The sequence below is a fragment of the Microtus oregoni genome, unplaced genomic scaffold (genome assembly GCF_018167655.1).
Source record: "Microtus oregoni isolate MIOR12 unplaced genomic scaffold, Mior012 000087F_ref0000451, whole genome shotgun sequence".
NCBI classification, from domain to species: domain Eukaryota; kingdom Metazoa; phylum Chordata; class Mammalia; order Rodentia; family Cricetidae; genus Microtus; species Microtus oregoni.
This window is the reverse complement of record NW_024544554.1, coordinates 2,533,650-2,552,321: the sequence shown is the minus strand read 5'-3', so window position 1 is coordinate 2,552,321 and position 18,672 is coordinate 2,533,650. Positions and strand designations below refer to the sequence as shown.

At 36.8% G+C, this 18,672-nt stretch overlaps 1 protein-coding gene across 2 annotated transcripts in view; it reads right to left on the bottom strand.

Annotated features, from left to right (window-relative positions):
• LOC121442192 (glutaminase kidney isoform, mitochondrial-like) overlaps window positions 1-18,672 on the bottom strand; it is a 64,042-nt gene that overhangs the window by 32,614 nt on the left and 12,756 nt on the right. For both annotated transcript variants that reach the window (XM_041643648.1, XM_041643649.1), the window contains exons 4-7: window positions 13,860-13,989; window positions 12,975-13,054; window positions 10,728-10,891; window positions 7,083-7,141 (exon numbers count right to left, since the gene is read on the bottom strand). In XM_041643648.1, the coding sequence (XP_041499582.1) occupies window positions 7,083-7,141; window positions 10,728-10,891; window positions 12,975-13,054; window positions 13,860-13,989 (433 nt within the window). The remainder of the gene's footprint in view (window positions 1-7,082; window positions 7,142-10,727; window positions 10,892-12,974; window positions 13,055-13,859; window positions 13,990-18,672) is intronic.

Genomic DNA, 18,672 nt, shown 5'->3' with positions numbered 1-18,672 from the left:
AGGGAGCTAACACAATACACGTCCCCTCGCTACCATGGTATTCAAGGCACTGCACATTGTCTCACATCTAGGAAACCCTTCTACAGCAACAGTACTTCAACTCTGTACACGTCAACACCCAATGTTGAAAAAATTTACAAAGGGAATATCTATTTTAAAAACATATTTACTAATCTCAGAGCTAGAGAATACAAATAACCCTGGGACCCCTTATCTTTCGTAACAGCACATGGTTTGCTAAAATGTTAATTTCAGTTTCAAAAAGTTTTAAAATTTCACCCTTATAACATAATTAGTAATATAGAAAGCATGATTTTCAATTAACAACAATGTATTTTTTTTTAAAGCAAAGTCTTTAAACCAGTACTGAGTGAGAAAACTGAGCTGTCACACCCGACTGATCTTTTCTAGTGCTGCTATAAGCAAATGCTGACTACAGTCTACGAGCATGGGGGGAGCTCGACTCTCAGTGACTCTCACTTCTAATAATTCTATTTAACATTAAGCCAATTTAGAGTGAGGAAGATGTATTGTTTCATTACTTCTAGCTCTGACGTGTTATCTGGCACAAATGTTATTAGGAAAACGCCTGTGCAACGTAGATCAGTTCAAGTAGCCAAATGGTTTCATTTTACCTCGGCGAAGTTTACAAAGCAGTAAGCTGAAGATCTGAAATCAAACGTATTGATTGGTGATGTGCACCCAACAGAAACAATACATCGCTAATCTCTAAAACAGGATTCAAATAATTTGACAACCATTTAAAAAAAGCAATTTGTTAAGAATCTACCCTCAAGGTTCCGAAGCATTATTTACGATGTTGTTACAGGGAGTTTGTTCCAGAGTGTCATCTACTGAACAAAGCTAGTTCCATTCTCCCTATGAGAAGTCTAGTTATGACTGGTAAATACATAAAATCCTACAAATCAAGCTATTTAGAAAGTACAATCACATGTACATAATCAGCAACAGAAACACCAGAGTGTGTCATCAAAATTAGACATTAACCAAACTTAAATAATGCAAAAATAACTTAATGACAGCTAGATTATAACCCTTTTGTTGTAAGAGGGGTTATATATTTTCTCTAAAGCATCCTGACATTATAAAAGTTTTCTTATACCAGAATCTAAAATGTAGACATGTAACTCCAAAGCTGTTCAATGAAAAATAATTAAAAGAAGAAATTACCAACTTCATTGAACTGTTGCAGTTGTCAAAATATTCCATAGATCCTAATGCTGTAAAATATGTAACAACATTTAAGCCACGAAAACCTTTTTAACCTTCGAGAAAGCACACAAAAAAGCACAACTGTGTTGTCACATGGACCATCACTGGATATACAACTAATCAGATAAAATAAACAAGTTACCTGAGCTACCCTGCAAAATTAATACAAGTTTTCTTCATTGAATTATAAAGTTTAACATTTCAACCCTAGACTTGGTCACATACTTGGTTTATTTTATGGCTTCCAAAAATTGAATTTTGCTTTTAAATTGTTTTTAAGAAACAACTTAGCATGCCTTCAATTCCAACACTCAAGAGCAAGAGCCAGAGGCAGGTGTATCTCTCTGAGTTCAAGGCTAGCCTGGTCTACGGAAGGAGTTCCAGGACAGCCAGGAACACACACAGAGAAACAACTGTCTCGAAATACAAAAACAAAGAAATGAAAAAGGAAATATCCAACCTTTACTGTATTATTTGTTACATTCAGATTCCATTATTAAATAATGTTTTTAATAGGTATCTGAAATGTTCTAAGCAGATTTATCTAAGTAGGAAATAATAAAATACTGAATGATCACATGGACTAAAGAGTATCTCCTATTTATATGTAAAGGCATTTGATTAATGATGTTTGTTCTTCTATCTACCCTGGAAATGGTGTTTAACTTTTTGAATCCTTACAGTCTAGGTGTCCCCATATCCCTTGGAAAGATTTCATCTACCAGATGAATAGATCGGATGGATGGGACCTAATTATAAAACTGAAGCATTGAGTAAAAAGCTTTTATGCAAAGCTCTTAGGAAAAAAACATATACACAAAACAAAAGAGAGTACGTGCTTTGCCGAAGAAAAGAAAAACTGAAAAAGGACCATCAGGTTTGCTACGGTGTAGTCATCTGAGGAGAGAAGGAACAGCGACTATAAAACTGGAGCAGGTGATGGGTAAACGGGGCTGGGCATTCGATTCTGTTCATGAGTGAGTTTGTCGTAGTAATATGTTTGAAAGAAGATGTCGATTTGCTAATCATCTTGCAGAATTTGTATGATTACCTTGTAGGGCATTTTCTTTTGTCTTCAAAATCATAACTGATCTGTGGTTCATATGCCAATTGATCATTCCTACTGACAGAACCCTGCGAGAGTTCTCACACTAGCGCTTATACAGACGTCAAGGCCCTTTTGCATAGTCAATGAGCAGACTGACGCAGAACAAGGTTTTGTTACAGCAAACTATTACTCCCTCCTCCACAACTGGGATCTTATCACATAGCAATCAATACTGTACCTAAGCTCAACCTGCATAAGTCATATTTCAATTTTGTTAAACTAAACAAGGAAACAACCTAGAATAGTGTTATTGGTAATAACAATTCTTACCAGGCATTACTTTAATTCACAGGCTCAGTATTACTAACTTCAGTACTTTAAAGTATTGCCTCATTAGCAACCAAGACTTTTACCATAGAGCAGTGAACTGCAACAAGTATGGACAACATGAGATGGCCTTTCTTCTGGAAAATGGGAACTATCCAAACCAAAAGCAAAGTATTTTAAGAGGGGCACATAGGAAACATATATGGAAGGAGAAGTTCTTAAACTACCAGCACTCCTTGCCCTTAACCCTTTGTGCCAGGGATGTAGCTATTTCAGCATGGCGCCAGGGATACAGCTACTCCAGCATGGCTCCAGGGATGTAGCTATTCCAGCATGGCGCCAGGGATGTAGTTATTCCAGCATGGCGCCAGGGATGTAGCTATTCCAGCATGGCGCCAGGGATGTAGCTATTCCAGCATGGCACCCACAGTACAAGCACTGCTACATACTGTGCTGTTTGAATTCTGAAAACATAAACTGAAAGAATTAATGTAACTATGTTGGGAGTAATTTTAGACCTGATTTTACAATATGTTTATGAATGTATTCATGTAACTGTACAACAACAAATATACTTGGCAACACTAAAAAATGTTTCATTAAACAGCCAACATGTTAGCCAATTATTATGCAATGTAGTCATAAAGAGTGGGCATGCAAGTCAATTAATTATTAGAGATCACAAAAGAAGCAGAGAGAGGCGATGGAAAATGATTTTATAAAAGTCTTGGTTTGATCTTGTCACAGAGGAATCCTTCTGAAACTAAACAGCACCAAACTACAAATTAGTATTAAAAATAAAAAGTAACTGTTCTATATCTGGGTTTTAGTGCTTTTTGGAGACAGGGCCCTACTACTACCTCTGGCTGGCCTAGAACTCACGATCTACACAAAGCTGACATAAAATCCACAGCTATCTACCTGCTTTTGTTTCAGGGCACTGGGGTAAAGACAAGTACCAGTGTGCCCTGCTGATACAGCATTTTTATAGATTATCTCTTTTGAACAGCTCGATTAACTCGGCTGGAAAAAAAATAAACTCTACCTTTCATTTAAAAAAAATAAAAAAACCCTCAAATTTGTCTACTAATATAAATGTCAAGTAAATAAAGCACTAAACTCCTGTGCTGTAAATATACCAAGCCCAGGGCACCTTGCACTATACGACCTGAGGGGTAAGTTGACTAGGAAACCTGCTGCAATACGGCCAGTGTGACAGACAGAAGACAGCAGGGATGAATTAGATTTGTCTTGAGGTTTTACAGAGCAACACTTTAAAATCTTTAATGTTTTAATTAAAAAATGGCTGCTTCCCAAAACGGGAGTTGAGGGAACACACAACTTTTTCAAATGGTGAAACTTAGAAACAACCACTAGAACAGACATAAATTTAGAAAATCATATAGCTTACCAAATTTCTAAAATCAAAATGCAATAGTGACATCATTTTATAATATGTTGCCCTAAGTTTCCTACCCCAATATTCAAGGCATCAGACTTTAACTTTTAAGATAAACCTAGGTCGTTTTTATCACTGAAAAACAAAAACACGAGAGACATATCTTTTCATCTAAACATAACTACCCCTCTTGTTCTTATTTCTTCCTTTAAACCACACAATCACACATTATCATCATGAGATAGTTAAACAGATTGTAACAAAGTATTCCCTTAAACATAGCAGCTACTATAGGAGAAAAGCAAGTAAGAATAACCCTTGTCTTTGTAATTATGTGCATTTTCAGTGTAAAATTACATTTGTTTTCAAAAAGGTATTTACCTATATAGCTTTGTTTAAAATTTTAAATATTGGAGTTTTCCTATAAGCTTAGTGGTTAAGAATTAATGCAACAGGTTCCTTCTGTCCAAATCCTCCTTTTTCCACAATCTGCTAATCCTTTTGAACATTTGCTCTGCCTCTTCCCCCATTTCCTGAGGATCACCACCAACCCTACAAGGAAAAAATATCAATACTACAAAATTATGAAATAAAGAGTCTTACTAAAGACTCTACTTTTTTTGGAGGGGTGTAACATGAGATTTGTTGCAATGGTACCATAACAAAGCCCCGAACTTTGAATGAAAAAAACAAAGCAAACAGTCTTAAGGTCAAGTAAAGAGATGAAAGCAGGCTGCATCCGACAGCTGCAGAACGAGACCTGCTTTAGGCGCACAAGTTCAAGCTCCCCGAAGGAGCATGTTTGCAATCAGAGAGCAGGCACCAACTAGTGTCTACATGATGGCTACGAATAACTATTTAAAAAATAGATGCAGCTTTTGTACAAGTTAAAATAACGCAGCGTTTCTGCTTTCATAACTGCTAAAGTCAAAGACAGCATTAAGTGGAAAGGCAACCCCCCATGTTAAATATGGCACAGTAAATGCTAATACATAATAGAACACAAACCAGATTCCACTGGTGATACAATCCATCCAGCGTCCATTTCCTGTAAGTAAGACGACTGGGCTGTTTGGCTAGGTTTTGTTAACTTCACACCATTTCCATTTTATAAATACATAATCATACAGAGGCTGTGTACGGATACCTAACCAATCAATTCTTTCTTTATCCTAAGGAATGTCTTCTTTTTAGGGCAGTTTTACAGCTGTATTAAGCTTATACCTTTAAGATTTACATTATGTTCAGTTAAAAAAAATACTTGTGAAACATAGTCTGAAAACAAAGACTCAAAGATAATGAGTTTAAATATGAACTGCCAACTTTTCTGGTAAATTTAAATTTTACAAGTTTAAAATTGACCGAAGTCACAAATACAAGACGACTGGGCCCTGACCCGACTTATGTTGTGTGTGCTCTTTACTGCTCCTAACGCTCACACTAACTTGGGCCGACGTGGTCTATGACACATGACATACCATGGGAAGTGAGACTCATGAGGTGACGGTGTGGTGTGACCAGACATGCACTTCCCGCATGCGGCATGTCAGTGCACCTGACTCAGCCCACAGTCATGAAACAAAAGGGGTTGAACTGCATGCAGTGGAGAAGACGTTCTGTAAATCATTTCACAAGCGTCCTCTAAAGAGACCCTTCTGGTGTGCCATGCTAACCTCCTCCACCCCTTTGTGACAGGATCTCAATTCTGCCGGGCTACCTCTAAGTCACATGTAACTGAGGAATCCTCAACACGACAGCCCCTCCACTGCAGTCGTTGAGATGAAATCCATGAATCGTCCTCAGGAAAGTCAGTGAGCCCACTAAAATAAATGTACTCTTATGGACTCTGGACATTTACTGGATTCAGCGACAAAGGCCCACTTGTGTATGTATATGTTTACCTAAGGACACCTAAGTACAGTGTGCCTTCTATATAACTGCACTGCTATGTTCTACAACAATTTTCACCTCAGAATAACTGGAGAGCAGAAACTCAACTCAAACTAGCTACATTAAAAGATATTTGGCTATAAAATCTACTTAGAGCCAAGTGGGCCAATGCTTATAAATCACTGCCCTAAAAGAACGTATTTTTAAGAGAGCAGCTTTAAACCTCACTGAGTTAATGTAGGGCTTCTACTATAGCTGGATGAGCTCCTGAGGACTGGGCTATGCCTGTAATTTACCCTTCAGCGTTTTGTCTGCATCCACAGTACCCCATCTATAGTATCCATATACAAGTCCATCAGTTATGTTTTATTCTAACCTGAAATAGACAGGCACAAATTTACTGAGGAACATAAGTGTCCCAAGCACAAAATTCATTTTAATAAGTAACACAAATAGAAATTAAAAATAAAAAGGGGGGCGTGTTTGAAATTGTGTGATAAATATAAAAGTCTATCACACAACAGAACCATTTTGAAATACTTATTTCAAAACATTAGCTTCCAATTATTGAAGCAATACAATCACTAACATAAAGCGTCGCATACAATGCAAACACAGAAACGTAAGTAATGTAATAACTGGAAGAAGCCTTATTTCCTTTAATGACATGATAAAAGTAAAACAAATGAAACAAACTTAAATGAAACTGCGATCCCAGCTTGAGGATAAAAATAATTTACTTCTTTTAATATAATAAATATATTTTGTCTTAAACAAAAATTAGAACATTTTCTCCAGCATTTAACTAATAAAAATATTATACAGAAAATGCTTCTTTCTAGAAAAAAATTTTTACTCTTTCTAGAAGAGAAAAAAAAAAAGATTAAAAGCCTTAAAAAGAAACACCTCAGTGCCTACTGATCAAAAGCTAAATTTATATGGAGAAGTGAACTAATGGCTGGGATCCTTGGTGAGTCCAATGGTTTTCATTTTATCCTTGAAATGACACCACGGGGGAGGGGCGGGGGAGGACACGGACTGATAACCCTAACCCAATATAACAAGACTATTTTATTAATGCCAAGGAAAATGTACCATAGTCCTACACAAACAATCCAAAATACATATTTATTCCTTAGTTATTAAAACATTTGACTAGGTTAAAAGGAAAGGTCGACATTTTACCTTTATCAGTGAAGTGACAACGATGGCCCCAGCATTTACCATAGGGTTGTGTGGTTTATCTGAAAACATAAAGCAACAGCACTGTTTCAGATATTTGGCACCACTTCCTCGGATGCACACGTACTTTTCTGCAGTAGGATTGTTTGGAGCAAGGTACATATAAACCAGTTGTTCACACCTAGGATTCTGCTGATACCACATAGTAAAAAAAGGATTCACACAGCAGTTGTAAAAAGTAATTTTAAAAGCACATCCAATTTTTTAACCCTGCCATTTCAGTCTCAATCTCTATCTCTGAGTTCTAATGACTGAATATATCTCAGTTACGATTAAAGTTCACAAAATGCATACATCAGCTGACCCCTAAGGAACTTTATATTACAAATAATCCTGAAAAAGCCCATCTGGTATGACTCCAATTTCACTGTTTAAAAAGGTTCGTGTATTTATGCACACGTATATGTATGCATGTGTGTGTATGTCCACTGAAGAACAACACAAACACTACTAATACGCCTAAATAATAAAACTATACTCACTTTACATATATCCTCTGTACCTTCAACACTTCTTATACAGGTTTTTGAAAGATGTATTTTTATTTTCTGTGTTTGCCTGCATGTATATATGTGCACCACATACATAATTAATTTCTGGAAAGACCAGAGAGGGCTGTCAGATCCGCTGGAATTAGAGCTGCAGACAGTTTTGAGCTACCATGTGGGTGTTTGAAACTGAACCTGGGTCCTCTGCAAGAATAGCAAGTGCTCTTAACCACTGGCCATCTCTCCAGTCTTTTTAAATAAAATTTAACTTTTAAATTGACCCATAATCCTAACCATTTCTAAATCTTGAATTGATTTTTAATTAACTTATTTCAATTCTTAAATTTAAAATTAATTTTTTTCATTGGTCCTGTGGAGCCGTTACAGGACCTCCAAAAATTGATTAGGATCTTGCTTATTGATGCAAATTTTTTAAATTAATTTTTAAATTCTTAAACTTTTAAAAATTGAAATTCTTTAAATTCTTAATTGTAATTCTTAAGTTGATTAAACTTAAAAGCTTAGCAATTCTAATTCTTAAATGAAATTTTAAAAGCTTAACTTATGACGTTAGCATTCACTGAACAGTGAATCATGAACACACAATTCCAGTCCATTACAAATACTCACTTGAGAAAGACTTCCAGCAAAGTGTGGCAGTGTTCTTCTTTCCTAATCCCAGAATGGGCTACCTGAGCTCCGGCCTCAAATAACAAAACAAACGCCTACTTCCCCGTGGCAATGATTTATCTCCTCAGGGATAAGCTTATTGAACCTGACAGACATTTACCTGTACTATACACACCATTGGTTTCCTTACATTAACAGGTTACATTCCATAAGACAAGCCTCTAGCTAAACCTGTAAGCTCTGAGAAAGCAGTCAAATGGTTCCGCAAAATAATAAACAGTCACCATGGGACCCAGCCATTCCGCTTAGCCATGTAACCAAGAGAAGTCTAATGTCCAATCAGCTGAAAGGTTTATTAATCATGGAATATTATAAAAAGGAATAAACTACATGAACCTTAATCATATTAAGCTAAGTCATGAAAGAATAAATATTAAGTGATCCCATTTAACTGGAGTGTCTCGAATAAATGAATCTATAGACAGAAATATACTGCCGGGTTCCAGGGCTAAAGAGAGATAGGGAATAACGAATGAATATGGAATTTGTTGTGGAGGTGGTCACAGCGTTCCCACTTGACGGGCATGAATGAATATAGTAAAAGCTACTGCGCTGTATACTTTTGCTACTGTTTTTGTTCTGAAACACTCTAAGTAACCCAGTCTGTCCTCAAACTCATGACTACTCATACCTACAACTGAGAGATGAGGTCACAGGTCTGCAGACTCCCAACCCTAGCTTCGAGCTGTGCACCTTCAATGAATAATTGTGCTATTATGACTTGTATCATTGAAGATAAGGATATTTTCCAAGACTGCCATCTCCACGATGTGTTTCCTCACGATGATAGAAAGTATCAGCCAACGCCAATCTCAGGACAAAAAGTATTTACATCTCAAACACTTTAAACATATTACATATTCTTACAGGTTTACTACAACTGTTGCTTATCTTTATTATTACAACCTTACATAGCAAGAGTGATAATTATTACCATATAATTCTGATCCGAAGTGAACAGAGGAACAAACACTCTGTTTCCATAGCTACAATCTACTAGTGAAATTTTAAGTGAGAAAATGATCTTCAAACTGTTCTGTGTGGGGTCTGGTGCAAACCAAGATTCAATAACGCAGCATCCCCTGAGGACTCAGGAACAAATAGGGACCCTAAGCCTTCTTCTGGCCATCAAGACCTCTGGTTTAGTTTCCCATTTCAAGTCTTATGAAGAACTAGTACTAAAGCCTTGAGCTCTCATCACAACTGTTTTCATGGACATACTACCACTTTTTTAAAACCATTCATGAACACGGCAAAAATTTTATTAATAATGTTAAATTTATTTACCCAAACATTTTTTTAATTTTTCATAAGATGCTATGCTATTTTACATGTATGGGGGGTGTTTTTCCTGGACGTACGTATGTCTCTGCACAATGGATGTGCCTGGGGTGGAGGCAGCCAGATGAGGCGCTGAGATGCCCTGGAACTGACACTGTAGTTAGCTGTTAGTCTACCATGCAGTGTTGGGAAACACATTTTGTTCTCTCAAAGATAAGCCAGTGCTCTTAATCCCTAAGCATTTAAACAGCCTCTCAAAAAGATGTCTAATATTCAAATTCTACATTTGTTTTTAGATGTTTAAATGTATCTGCCAGAATGACTTAGATTATTCCCCTTGCCTTCCAAAAGAAAGTGCTCATTATATTATAAAATGTTTTATATTCCAGGGATAACAGAACGAGTTTTTATTAAACCTGGATGTCAAAGGGCCTAATAAATATTTCAGAATATAATATCCTCAATAAAATTGCCAATATATGCTAATTTATATCAGCATAAAATTATGGTAAAAAAAACAGCAAAGATTATGGTAAAATACAAAAAACTGTATGCCCTTTTATAGTATATGACGTTTATTTAAGAGTGATTATACATTCATTCTATGGACAAATTGAGGTCAGAGCCTCTAACAATAAAACTGGTAAGGAGATTGAACCTAGCTATTTCTTTACCTTTGCCAAACAGGCTCTTTTAACTGAAATTATTAGCAACACACTCAGAGTAATTATGAGCACCCCAGAACTATGAGCTGCTCCCAATGGACTGTTCTTAAGCACATTCTAAACATTTTCAAACGTTAACAGAAACCCTCGATAGGTGACTATAATGTAACTTATTTATTAATGGACAGGGCTCATGTAGCCAAGGCTGCCCTCGAATGCTATGGGCTGCTAGCATTATAAATGTGCACCGTAGCAGCTGTGGAATACATTTCCTGCCCCTACCTCCCTACTGCTCTTGCTAATGGTGTAAGATAACATAAAAAAACCTCTAAAGATTAAAGAAACTCGACGTCAAGTTTTAAAAAAATAGGAAAAGATTTCTTCAAAAGCAGAATTCAAATTACTTAGAGTTAAGCAAAAAATGAGTTATTTCTTTCTCTAACCAACTTGTAAACATTCCTTACCATCTTCATTCAGAAATAGTTTGTTGAATCTCAATCCACTTGGCTCTTTCCCAACATAGCGATGCACATACTCAGTTCCCAGATCATTAACTGCAATGGCGTATTTCAGGGGCTTCACACAGGACTGGAGACAAAAGGGGACTTTGGTATCTCCAATAGAATGCCTAGTCAAGTAGATTTAGAAAACAATTAGCATCAGCTGGAAACAGCTGCATGACCAGACTCTTTTTATATTATTAATTCTAATCCATAAACATTTTTAATTCAACCGTAAATGTTTACTTCAACATTAAGGAAGTTTAGGGGCTGGCTACATGACGCTCAGGGAAAGGTGCCCACCACCAAGTCTGACAACCGGAGTGTAATCGTTGGGACCCACGGTAATGAGGTTATCCTCAGGTTATCTTCTCATCTTCATAAGAGAGAAAAAGAGAGAGCGTGTGTGAGTGTGTGTGAATATAAACATTAAAAGAATATGTTGAAGAGGGATACTGCAAAGAAAACGGCAAAAGCTTAAATTAGTCAAAGTAAGTTTTATTAGGTGTTAAATCAGTACGTTTTTCTTACTACCACCTGATTTCAGAGTAAACTAGGTCTTTTAAAAATTACACCTTAGAAAAATTAACATGTTTATTTATAATAAAAAAACTTACGCTTTTTTATTATAACTTAAGGACACTTCAGATTAGATAATTAAAATCACAGATGAAGAAGTTTTCAACTTTACCTTAAGAAGAAAAACCTAAAGTTTCTACATTTACCTGACTTGTAGCCTCAAACTTTAGGGTACCGCCAAGCATGGTGGCACATGCCTATAACCAAATCAGAAGCAGAGGCATGAAGATACAAAGTTTGAGAATAGCCTACGCTACAGAGTTCAGTTCTAGGCCAGCCCAGCCACATAAAGAAACTGGTGTTCAAAATCGAAAAGATAAAATGAAATTGCATCACTAATGTAAATTCATCAAGATGTATGAACAATACCTACAAGCTACATATATTTTTTAAAATTTATTTAGTTTTTACACAGGAGTGCTCTGTCGTCATGCACACATCAGATCCCATTACCAGTACAGATGGCTGTGAGACACCGTGTGGGTGCTGGGAATTGAACTCAGGACCTCTGGAAGAGCAGCCTTAACTGCTGAGCCACTTCACCAGCCCCAGTTACATACACTTTTATGTTGTTATATTTTCACTTTTAAAAGTAATTTTAAAGACAAATATAGTATGTACTGGCTCATAAGTAGCTTTTAGACATAAAGCAAAGAAAAATCAGCCTACAGCCCACAACCCCAGAGAACAACAAAGAGGACCCTGAGAGAGACAAACATGGAACTGCACAGGAAGAGAAAAAGACAAGATCTCCCAAGTAAACTGGGAGCATGGGGGTCACAGAACAGGGTAGACAGGGAGAGGTGAGGAAGGGAGGGTAGCGAACAAAACTGCATAGCTAAATAAAAACAATTTTTAAAAAGTAATTTTAAGGAAAAATTATATTTCTAAGCTAAATTCTTTTAGTGGGAAGAACACTGAGACTTACGGCATAACTGTTCTGACATAAAATTAGAACTTGACAATGACTCTGACTTCCAGCAAAGTAAAAGTATTTTTTGCAGAGTTGTGTGTGCATCTTCACACTGAAGCAGACGTGTGCACATGTGTGGCTGACACCAAGCCCTTCATCCTCTCCGTTTTACTAAAGCAGCCTCCCACTCAACACGGAGCTCGCCACTCCCTAGTTCTGTAGCCTGTTTGCATCGAGGATCTCTCTGCCCCTCCCAACTGCTGGGATTACGGGGAGTCACATTTGCCAGAGACCACCTCTGGTCTCCCTGCTTGCACACTAAACACTTTATTCACCAAGCATCATCTCTGAAGCCCCCTCCCCCCAAAAAATAGTTCTTGAAAAAACATTCCCACACTTCAGCATTTTCCCAAAGGTTTTCATCCAGATTTTAAAGTCAAATATTTCTCTTTATAGTTCTCCCTCATAATAACACTTTCTGATAATTCTTTAAGAAGCCTCATCATCGACTGCTTCTCAAATACAGTTTCCATGTATATAATACATATAAAAGACTGTATTTTGCAGCTTTTACTTTGCAAATTGACTGATAATGTGATAGGTTATGCTACATAAATTCAAGACCAGTCTCAAAATCATGTTTCTTTCTGCTTCATGACTATTGTTATACAAAACTTAAGGGTTAAAGTTGGTCTCCATGGAATTTTAAATAAACTTACCTTTGCCCATCTACTGTACAGACAGATACACCCCACAAATCAGGACTGAACTTGGCCAGCTGAGGAATATAATCAGCAACCTATCCAAAACATTGGAAAGACATTAAGAGACACAAGCTGGGCAGTGTTTTCTCTCGCCAACTAGCTGTTTATACTCAGGAACGTCTACCTGGCCTTTAATGATACTTGTGAAAACGAAGAGCGCCAATCCACAAACCCCAGCACCTGCACGACGTTGGGTGGCTTCTCCCTGCTCTCTAATTCCCAATGCAATTGTTCTTCCTACACACGCACAGACTAAAGAACTAAAAACTTTTTTTAAAAAAGGAAAAACCTAACAGCTTTAAACCTTGCAACACTGAGATTATATGAAAATCTCTGCTGCTACTTGGAGAACTTGGTTGGGGGGACTAATGGGTGCCTTATCTATGGGGCAGGGGTGTTACAGCTTCTTCTGAAGCACAGGCTGACAGGGTGGGCCCACACTTGCTTACACAGTGAGGCTTCCTCTGAATTCCTGATTCTTTCTCCAACTCCTATATGATGGGATTATAGGTAGGGGGACCACCGTGCTTGACTTTCCCTGAATAATTTTTAAAAACTAGAAATAATTTTACTTTATATTAATGGATATCAAGTCTGCAGCAATGTCAGTCATCCTTATTAATTAAAAAAATGCAAAGCCACTTCAGTCATTTTCCAAATTAAATTTCTTTTAAAACTTGGTTTCACTCTAGGCAGAATAACAAAACGAAGTACTTAACATGGTTTAAAAAGCACAAAATCTAGTGGCTTGACTCAATCTCTTAATTTGTAAACAAAATACCCAGGTTATTCCCTTTACACCAAATGTTTCTATCAGGAAAACGTGTATCCAAACCTTACCTTCCCTCCAGACTGCTTTTTGGCGCTCTCATACAACTCATCAATGTGTGAGGTGAAGGACATAAAGTCAGGAATGACAAACTTCCTTCTAAAGGCTTGTGTCAACAAGACGATGTTGCTCTGAACGCACCTGTGAAATGTGACAGAAAGACAGAGTGGGCACCTGTCAGTCATCACCCCTGCTAGCAGCACTAACTGGGACTAGTAACAGGTACCGCTAAAGGAGGTACGGCACACAAGTCAGAATTGACTTAAAATTAAGACATACTCTCCCTAGGTTATTTTTTCTGAACAGATCAGAAATAAATTAGGTGTGCCTAAAATTGTGCCAGGCACTAAAACAGCAGTGCATTCTTTGAGGTCTGAGCATTAGAACAAGCTTCACATCCTACTAGAACTGATACTCATTATGAGATTAACATATATGGTTAACAAAAACTAGTCTTTAAAACACCATAAACAAGATTATGAATATTTTTCAATTTTAACATCTTTCTTAGCTTCTGTATAACTACTGGGTAGTATTTCACAAAAACTTCAAGTAATTGCATATATATTCCCTGAATAACACTTGGCATATATATTCCCTGAATAACACTTTGAAAGCACTCATCAATTTTCGTAAGTGAAAAATGTTAAGATGTTTATAAAAATAATGTACACTTTACAATAAACTTCTTATGAAGTAGTATATTAAATTTTATATTAGCAAAACCAAAAGCAAGCTTGATGTAAATGTAACACATTACAGAATAAAAAATGTTTCAGTGTTAAAAATTATCTCAAAGACACAGTAAGCACTCTGGTGATCTTAACCAACACTCTGCTTTCTTCTGAAAGTGACTCAGGCAAAAGCATGTCAGTGCAACCTTGAACATGGTGCAGCAGAACATTTTAAACTCATGAATGTCAAGATACAACAAAACTATAATTAATACTCTACGGCAAGGCCCATAGTATGATTAAAAAAAATGCCAGTGGTAATGGCGCATTTAATCCTAGCACTTGGGAGGCAGAGCCAGGTCAATTTCTTGAGTTCAAGGACAGCCTGGACTAAACAGTAAGTCCCAGTACAACCAGGGCTACAAGGAGAAACCTTGTATCAAAAACACCGACAGACAGATAGATAATTGGCAAACAGACAGACAAAAATAAAAAAAGTTTAAGTCAGACCGTTGCTATGAGAAGATATTAATGTAACTGGATTCCTCATAGATAAATGATACAATACTAAATTAGCATTCTTGGACGAAAAAGAAAAATAATGGGCATTATTAATGATGAGCATGTTTAACCTTAAAAATATCAATACTTTCTGAAGAGCTTCCCCGCTTCATGGATAAGTAAATAAAATTAAGAGGCTGAGTAGTACACCAATAAATATTCTCATTGGTTAAATATTTAATTTTTAAATAGCTTCTAAAATTCAACTTCCAAAAATAATGCTGTAAGGGAAATATAACAAGGATACCTTTCTCAAATGAAAAAGCTTAAGGTACTTGTGAAAATTAAATCACTTATTATTTTTAAACCAAAATACTTCATTTTTAAGAAGTTACAAATAAAATATACCAAGCAAATTTAAATGGTTAACCCATTACTATTTCCCCCACTATTATTTTAAATGCTTAAAACTAATCAGGGGCTGGAGAGCTGGCTCGGTGGTTAGGAGCATGATTGCTTTCCCAGCTGTGTTCAATTCCTAGCACCCACATGATGGCTCACAGCTGTCTGCTACACCAATTCCAAGAGATACAACGCCCTCTCCTGGTCTCTACATGCATGTGACGCACAGAAACACCTATACACATAAATCTGAAAATAAAATTAAAAAAAAATTTATCACCACATTTAAGAGTATTTAGTCAACAAAACTATACAATTAAGTTTGGATATGGTGTTCTAGCATAAGGCATCAGCAAAAACCATGTGGCAACAGCCTTAAACCCTCCCCCCACACACACGGACACACTCACACACATATTTTAAATGTACATTGGTGTTTTGGGCATGGGTGTCAGATCCCAGAACTGGAGTTACAGGTAGTTGTAAGCTGCCATGTGGGTGCTAGGAATTGAACCCGGGTCCTCTGGAAGAAGAGTTGGTGCTCTTAACCCCTGAGTGGTAAATTACCACGATAGACAGTTTCAGCCTTCAGAATACTCTAACTACACACAGTGAGGGATGCTCAAACAGTGAAGACTTGGTGTACTATAAAGCAGAAGTTGTTTAAACTGAGGAAAAATTACCTTTGCCTTTCAGCAGGCAAAAATCCTTCTCTGTGCTTTGTCCGATCACTTTCTCGACAATCAGGTCTTACAAATACTATGTACATTAATGTATTACAAACTGTTTTCTCACATTTCATTTCATTAGTAATATGAGTTTTTAGAAAACCAAATAATTACAAATGCACACCACTTGTTGTCTCTAAAAACAAGTCCAAAAACTATGATCACACATACAAAGAGGTCTAAAAATGAATGAGTGAATAAAGAACGTGTTAGCACAGTTTCTTCCCCTGTCACTTTAATGAATATCGAAATAAAGACATTGATTATATAGAAAGGCACAGACAGCCTCCAACTTTCAAATGCTAAAATTCATTTTTCATTTTTACAAAAGTCACAACACTGGTTTCTCTACTGTAAAGGCTAATAGATATATTCTAGGAAAAAATTTCAACACTACCACTCAAATCTGAACTATCTACCTCTGTAAATTCTTCTCTCAGGAGAAAGGAATTCCATGTTTTAACTCCTCCTTTCCAGAAGCATGGAGATGAGACTATTTTTGAAATCCCCAGCTAGGTAGCTTCATATACTGAAAATCAGAGAAGAAATCTCTGTGGAGTAACCACATTTTTTTTCTTTCTTTTTTCTTCTTTTTGGTTTTTCTCTCTGTAGCTTTGGAACCTGTCCTAGAACTTGCATTGTAGACCAGGCCGACCTTGAACTCACAGAGATCCACCTGCCTCTGCCTCCCAAGTATTGGGATTAAAGGCGTGCGCCACCATCGCCCGGCATAACCACTTTTCTAAGTGACCTGAAAATGCTCATAGTCAGAGGTTGAGTCACCTCGTTCTAGACCTAAAAAGAAAACTCATTCAACTACGACCCACCACACAGACTACTGTGCTTCCATGTCAGGTTGGGGACTGCCTATAAATAAAATTATAGATTTTTAAAACTTGAGTTTGTGTTTGAAAGTTGTGGAAATTATTATATATTAATTCAATTACAAACAGAATTTGATGATTGTGGTTCTTAAGGTTCATAACTAAGAGAATATTTAAACTGCTTTTAATTTCATAATGAAACAATGTTCATAAAACGTATTTTAAAGCAGGTTTAAATGTGCAATTTAGTGCTTTCCCTTAACAAATCCGAAGCGAGGTCCCCAGACCTACTACTACTACTGACAGACCCACTCACAGACGAACTGGAACACCTCCCAAAGGCACCACTACCAAGAAAGAGGACTTTGCACAGATAGTTCCTAAGACAAATCCTTACTCCAGTGGCACAAATGAATCTAGAGGTGAATCCACGCCCTTTACAAAACAGAACAGGTCGACAGACTCAGATTCCTCACACCAACTGCAAAGTAAGCTGGACTGCTACACATTAAACTTGGCTGCACTAGGAGAACCGAGAGTCTTCTGCTGAGAATTCAGAATTGGCAGAAGTGTCACAAGTATGCCAGAAACTTCAGAGAACCTTACTTAAATATTTACCTTATCCCTCCCAAGGATTCTGGGATACCACTAAGTGAGATCTAGAACAAATCATTCAACCAACCAAAGAAAAGAAAGGTAGTCAAACACACACACACACACACTTTTAAAATAAATATAGAAGAAATTCCTTGGATCCAGGGCTGGAGAGATGGCTCAGAGGTTAAGAACATGGACTGCTCTTACAAAGGTCCTGAGCTCAATTCCCAGCAACCATGCGGTGGCTCACAATCAACTGTAATGAGATCTGGCGCCCTCTCCTGGTGTGCAAGCATACATACAGGCAGAACAGTATATTCACAATAAAAGAATAAATCTTTAAAAAAAAAATAGAAGAAATTCCTTGGCTCCATCTTAACTTAAGCCTGTAGCTTAAGGAAAAAAAAGTCTTAAGAGTTGTTGAAAATTTTATACTGCTTTCTATTAACTATCAGTAAATTAAAATATTATTTGTTTAGGAACAATTATAAACATGTTCTCTATTAAAGCTAAAACAGGGGCTGGAGAGATTCTTCCAAAGGATCCAGGTTCAATCCCAGCACCCAAAGGGCAGCTGACAATTGTCTGCAGCTCTAGTTCCAGGGGATCTTTTAGAGACATACATGCAGGCAGAACACCAATGCATAGGAAATAAAAATAAATCATTAAAGAAAACTCTTAAGCCTAATACAAATACAGTAGAGAAGATTAAGAAACAGATCTGTAAATACAACAATGTCAAAGTGTTCTCATACAACCAAATCAGGGTTTAATTTTCAAAGCTGTCTTCAGTTCTCAACTGTTTTGCAAAAAAAAAAAAAAAAAAAAAAAAAAAAAAAGACAATAGCTCCAAACCCATTCATGAATACATTTGAAAGAATCAGAATCAGGTGATGCAAATATGGTTTACAAAGTTGTGTAAAATCCTCTCTTACTCATCATCGAAATCACCATATGAAAGCAAACTTACAGACTAAATTGAAAAAGTCAGCAAATAATGTAGACAGAGCAGAACACTCTAGGCACAAAACAGCATTGATAGCTAAGCTTCATTAAAGCAGATTAAAAACTTCCGTGTGCGCCATCACTGTTTTCAGA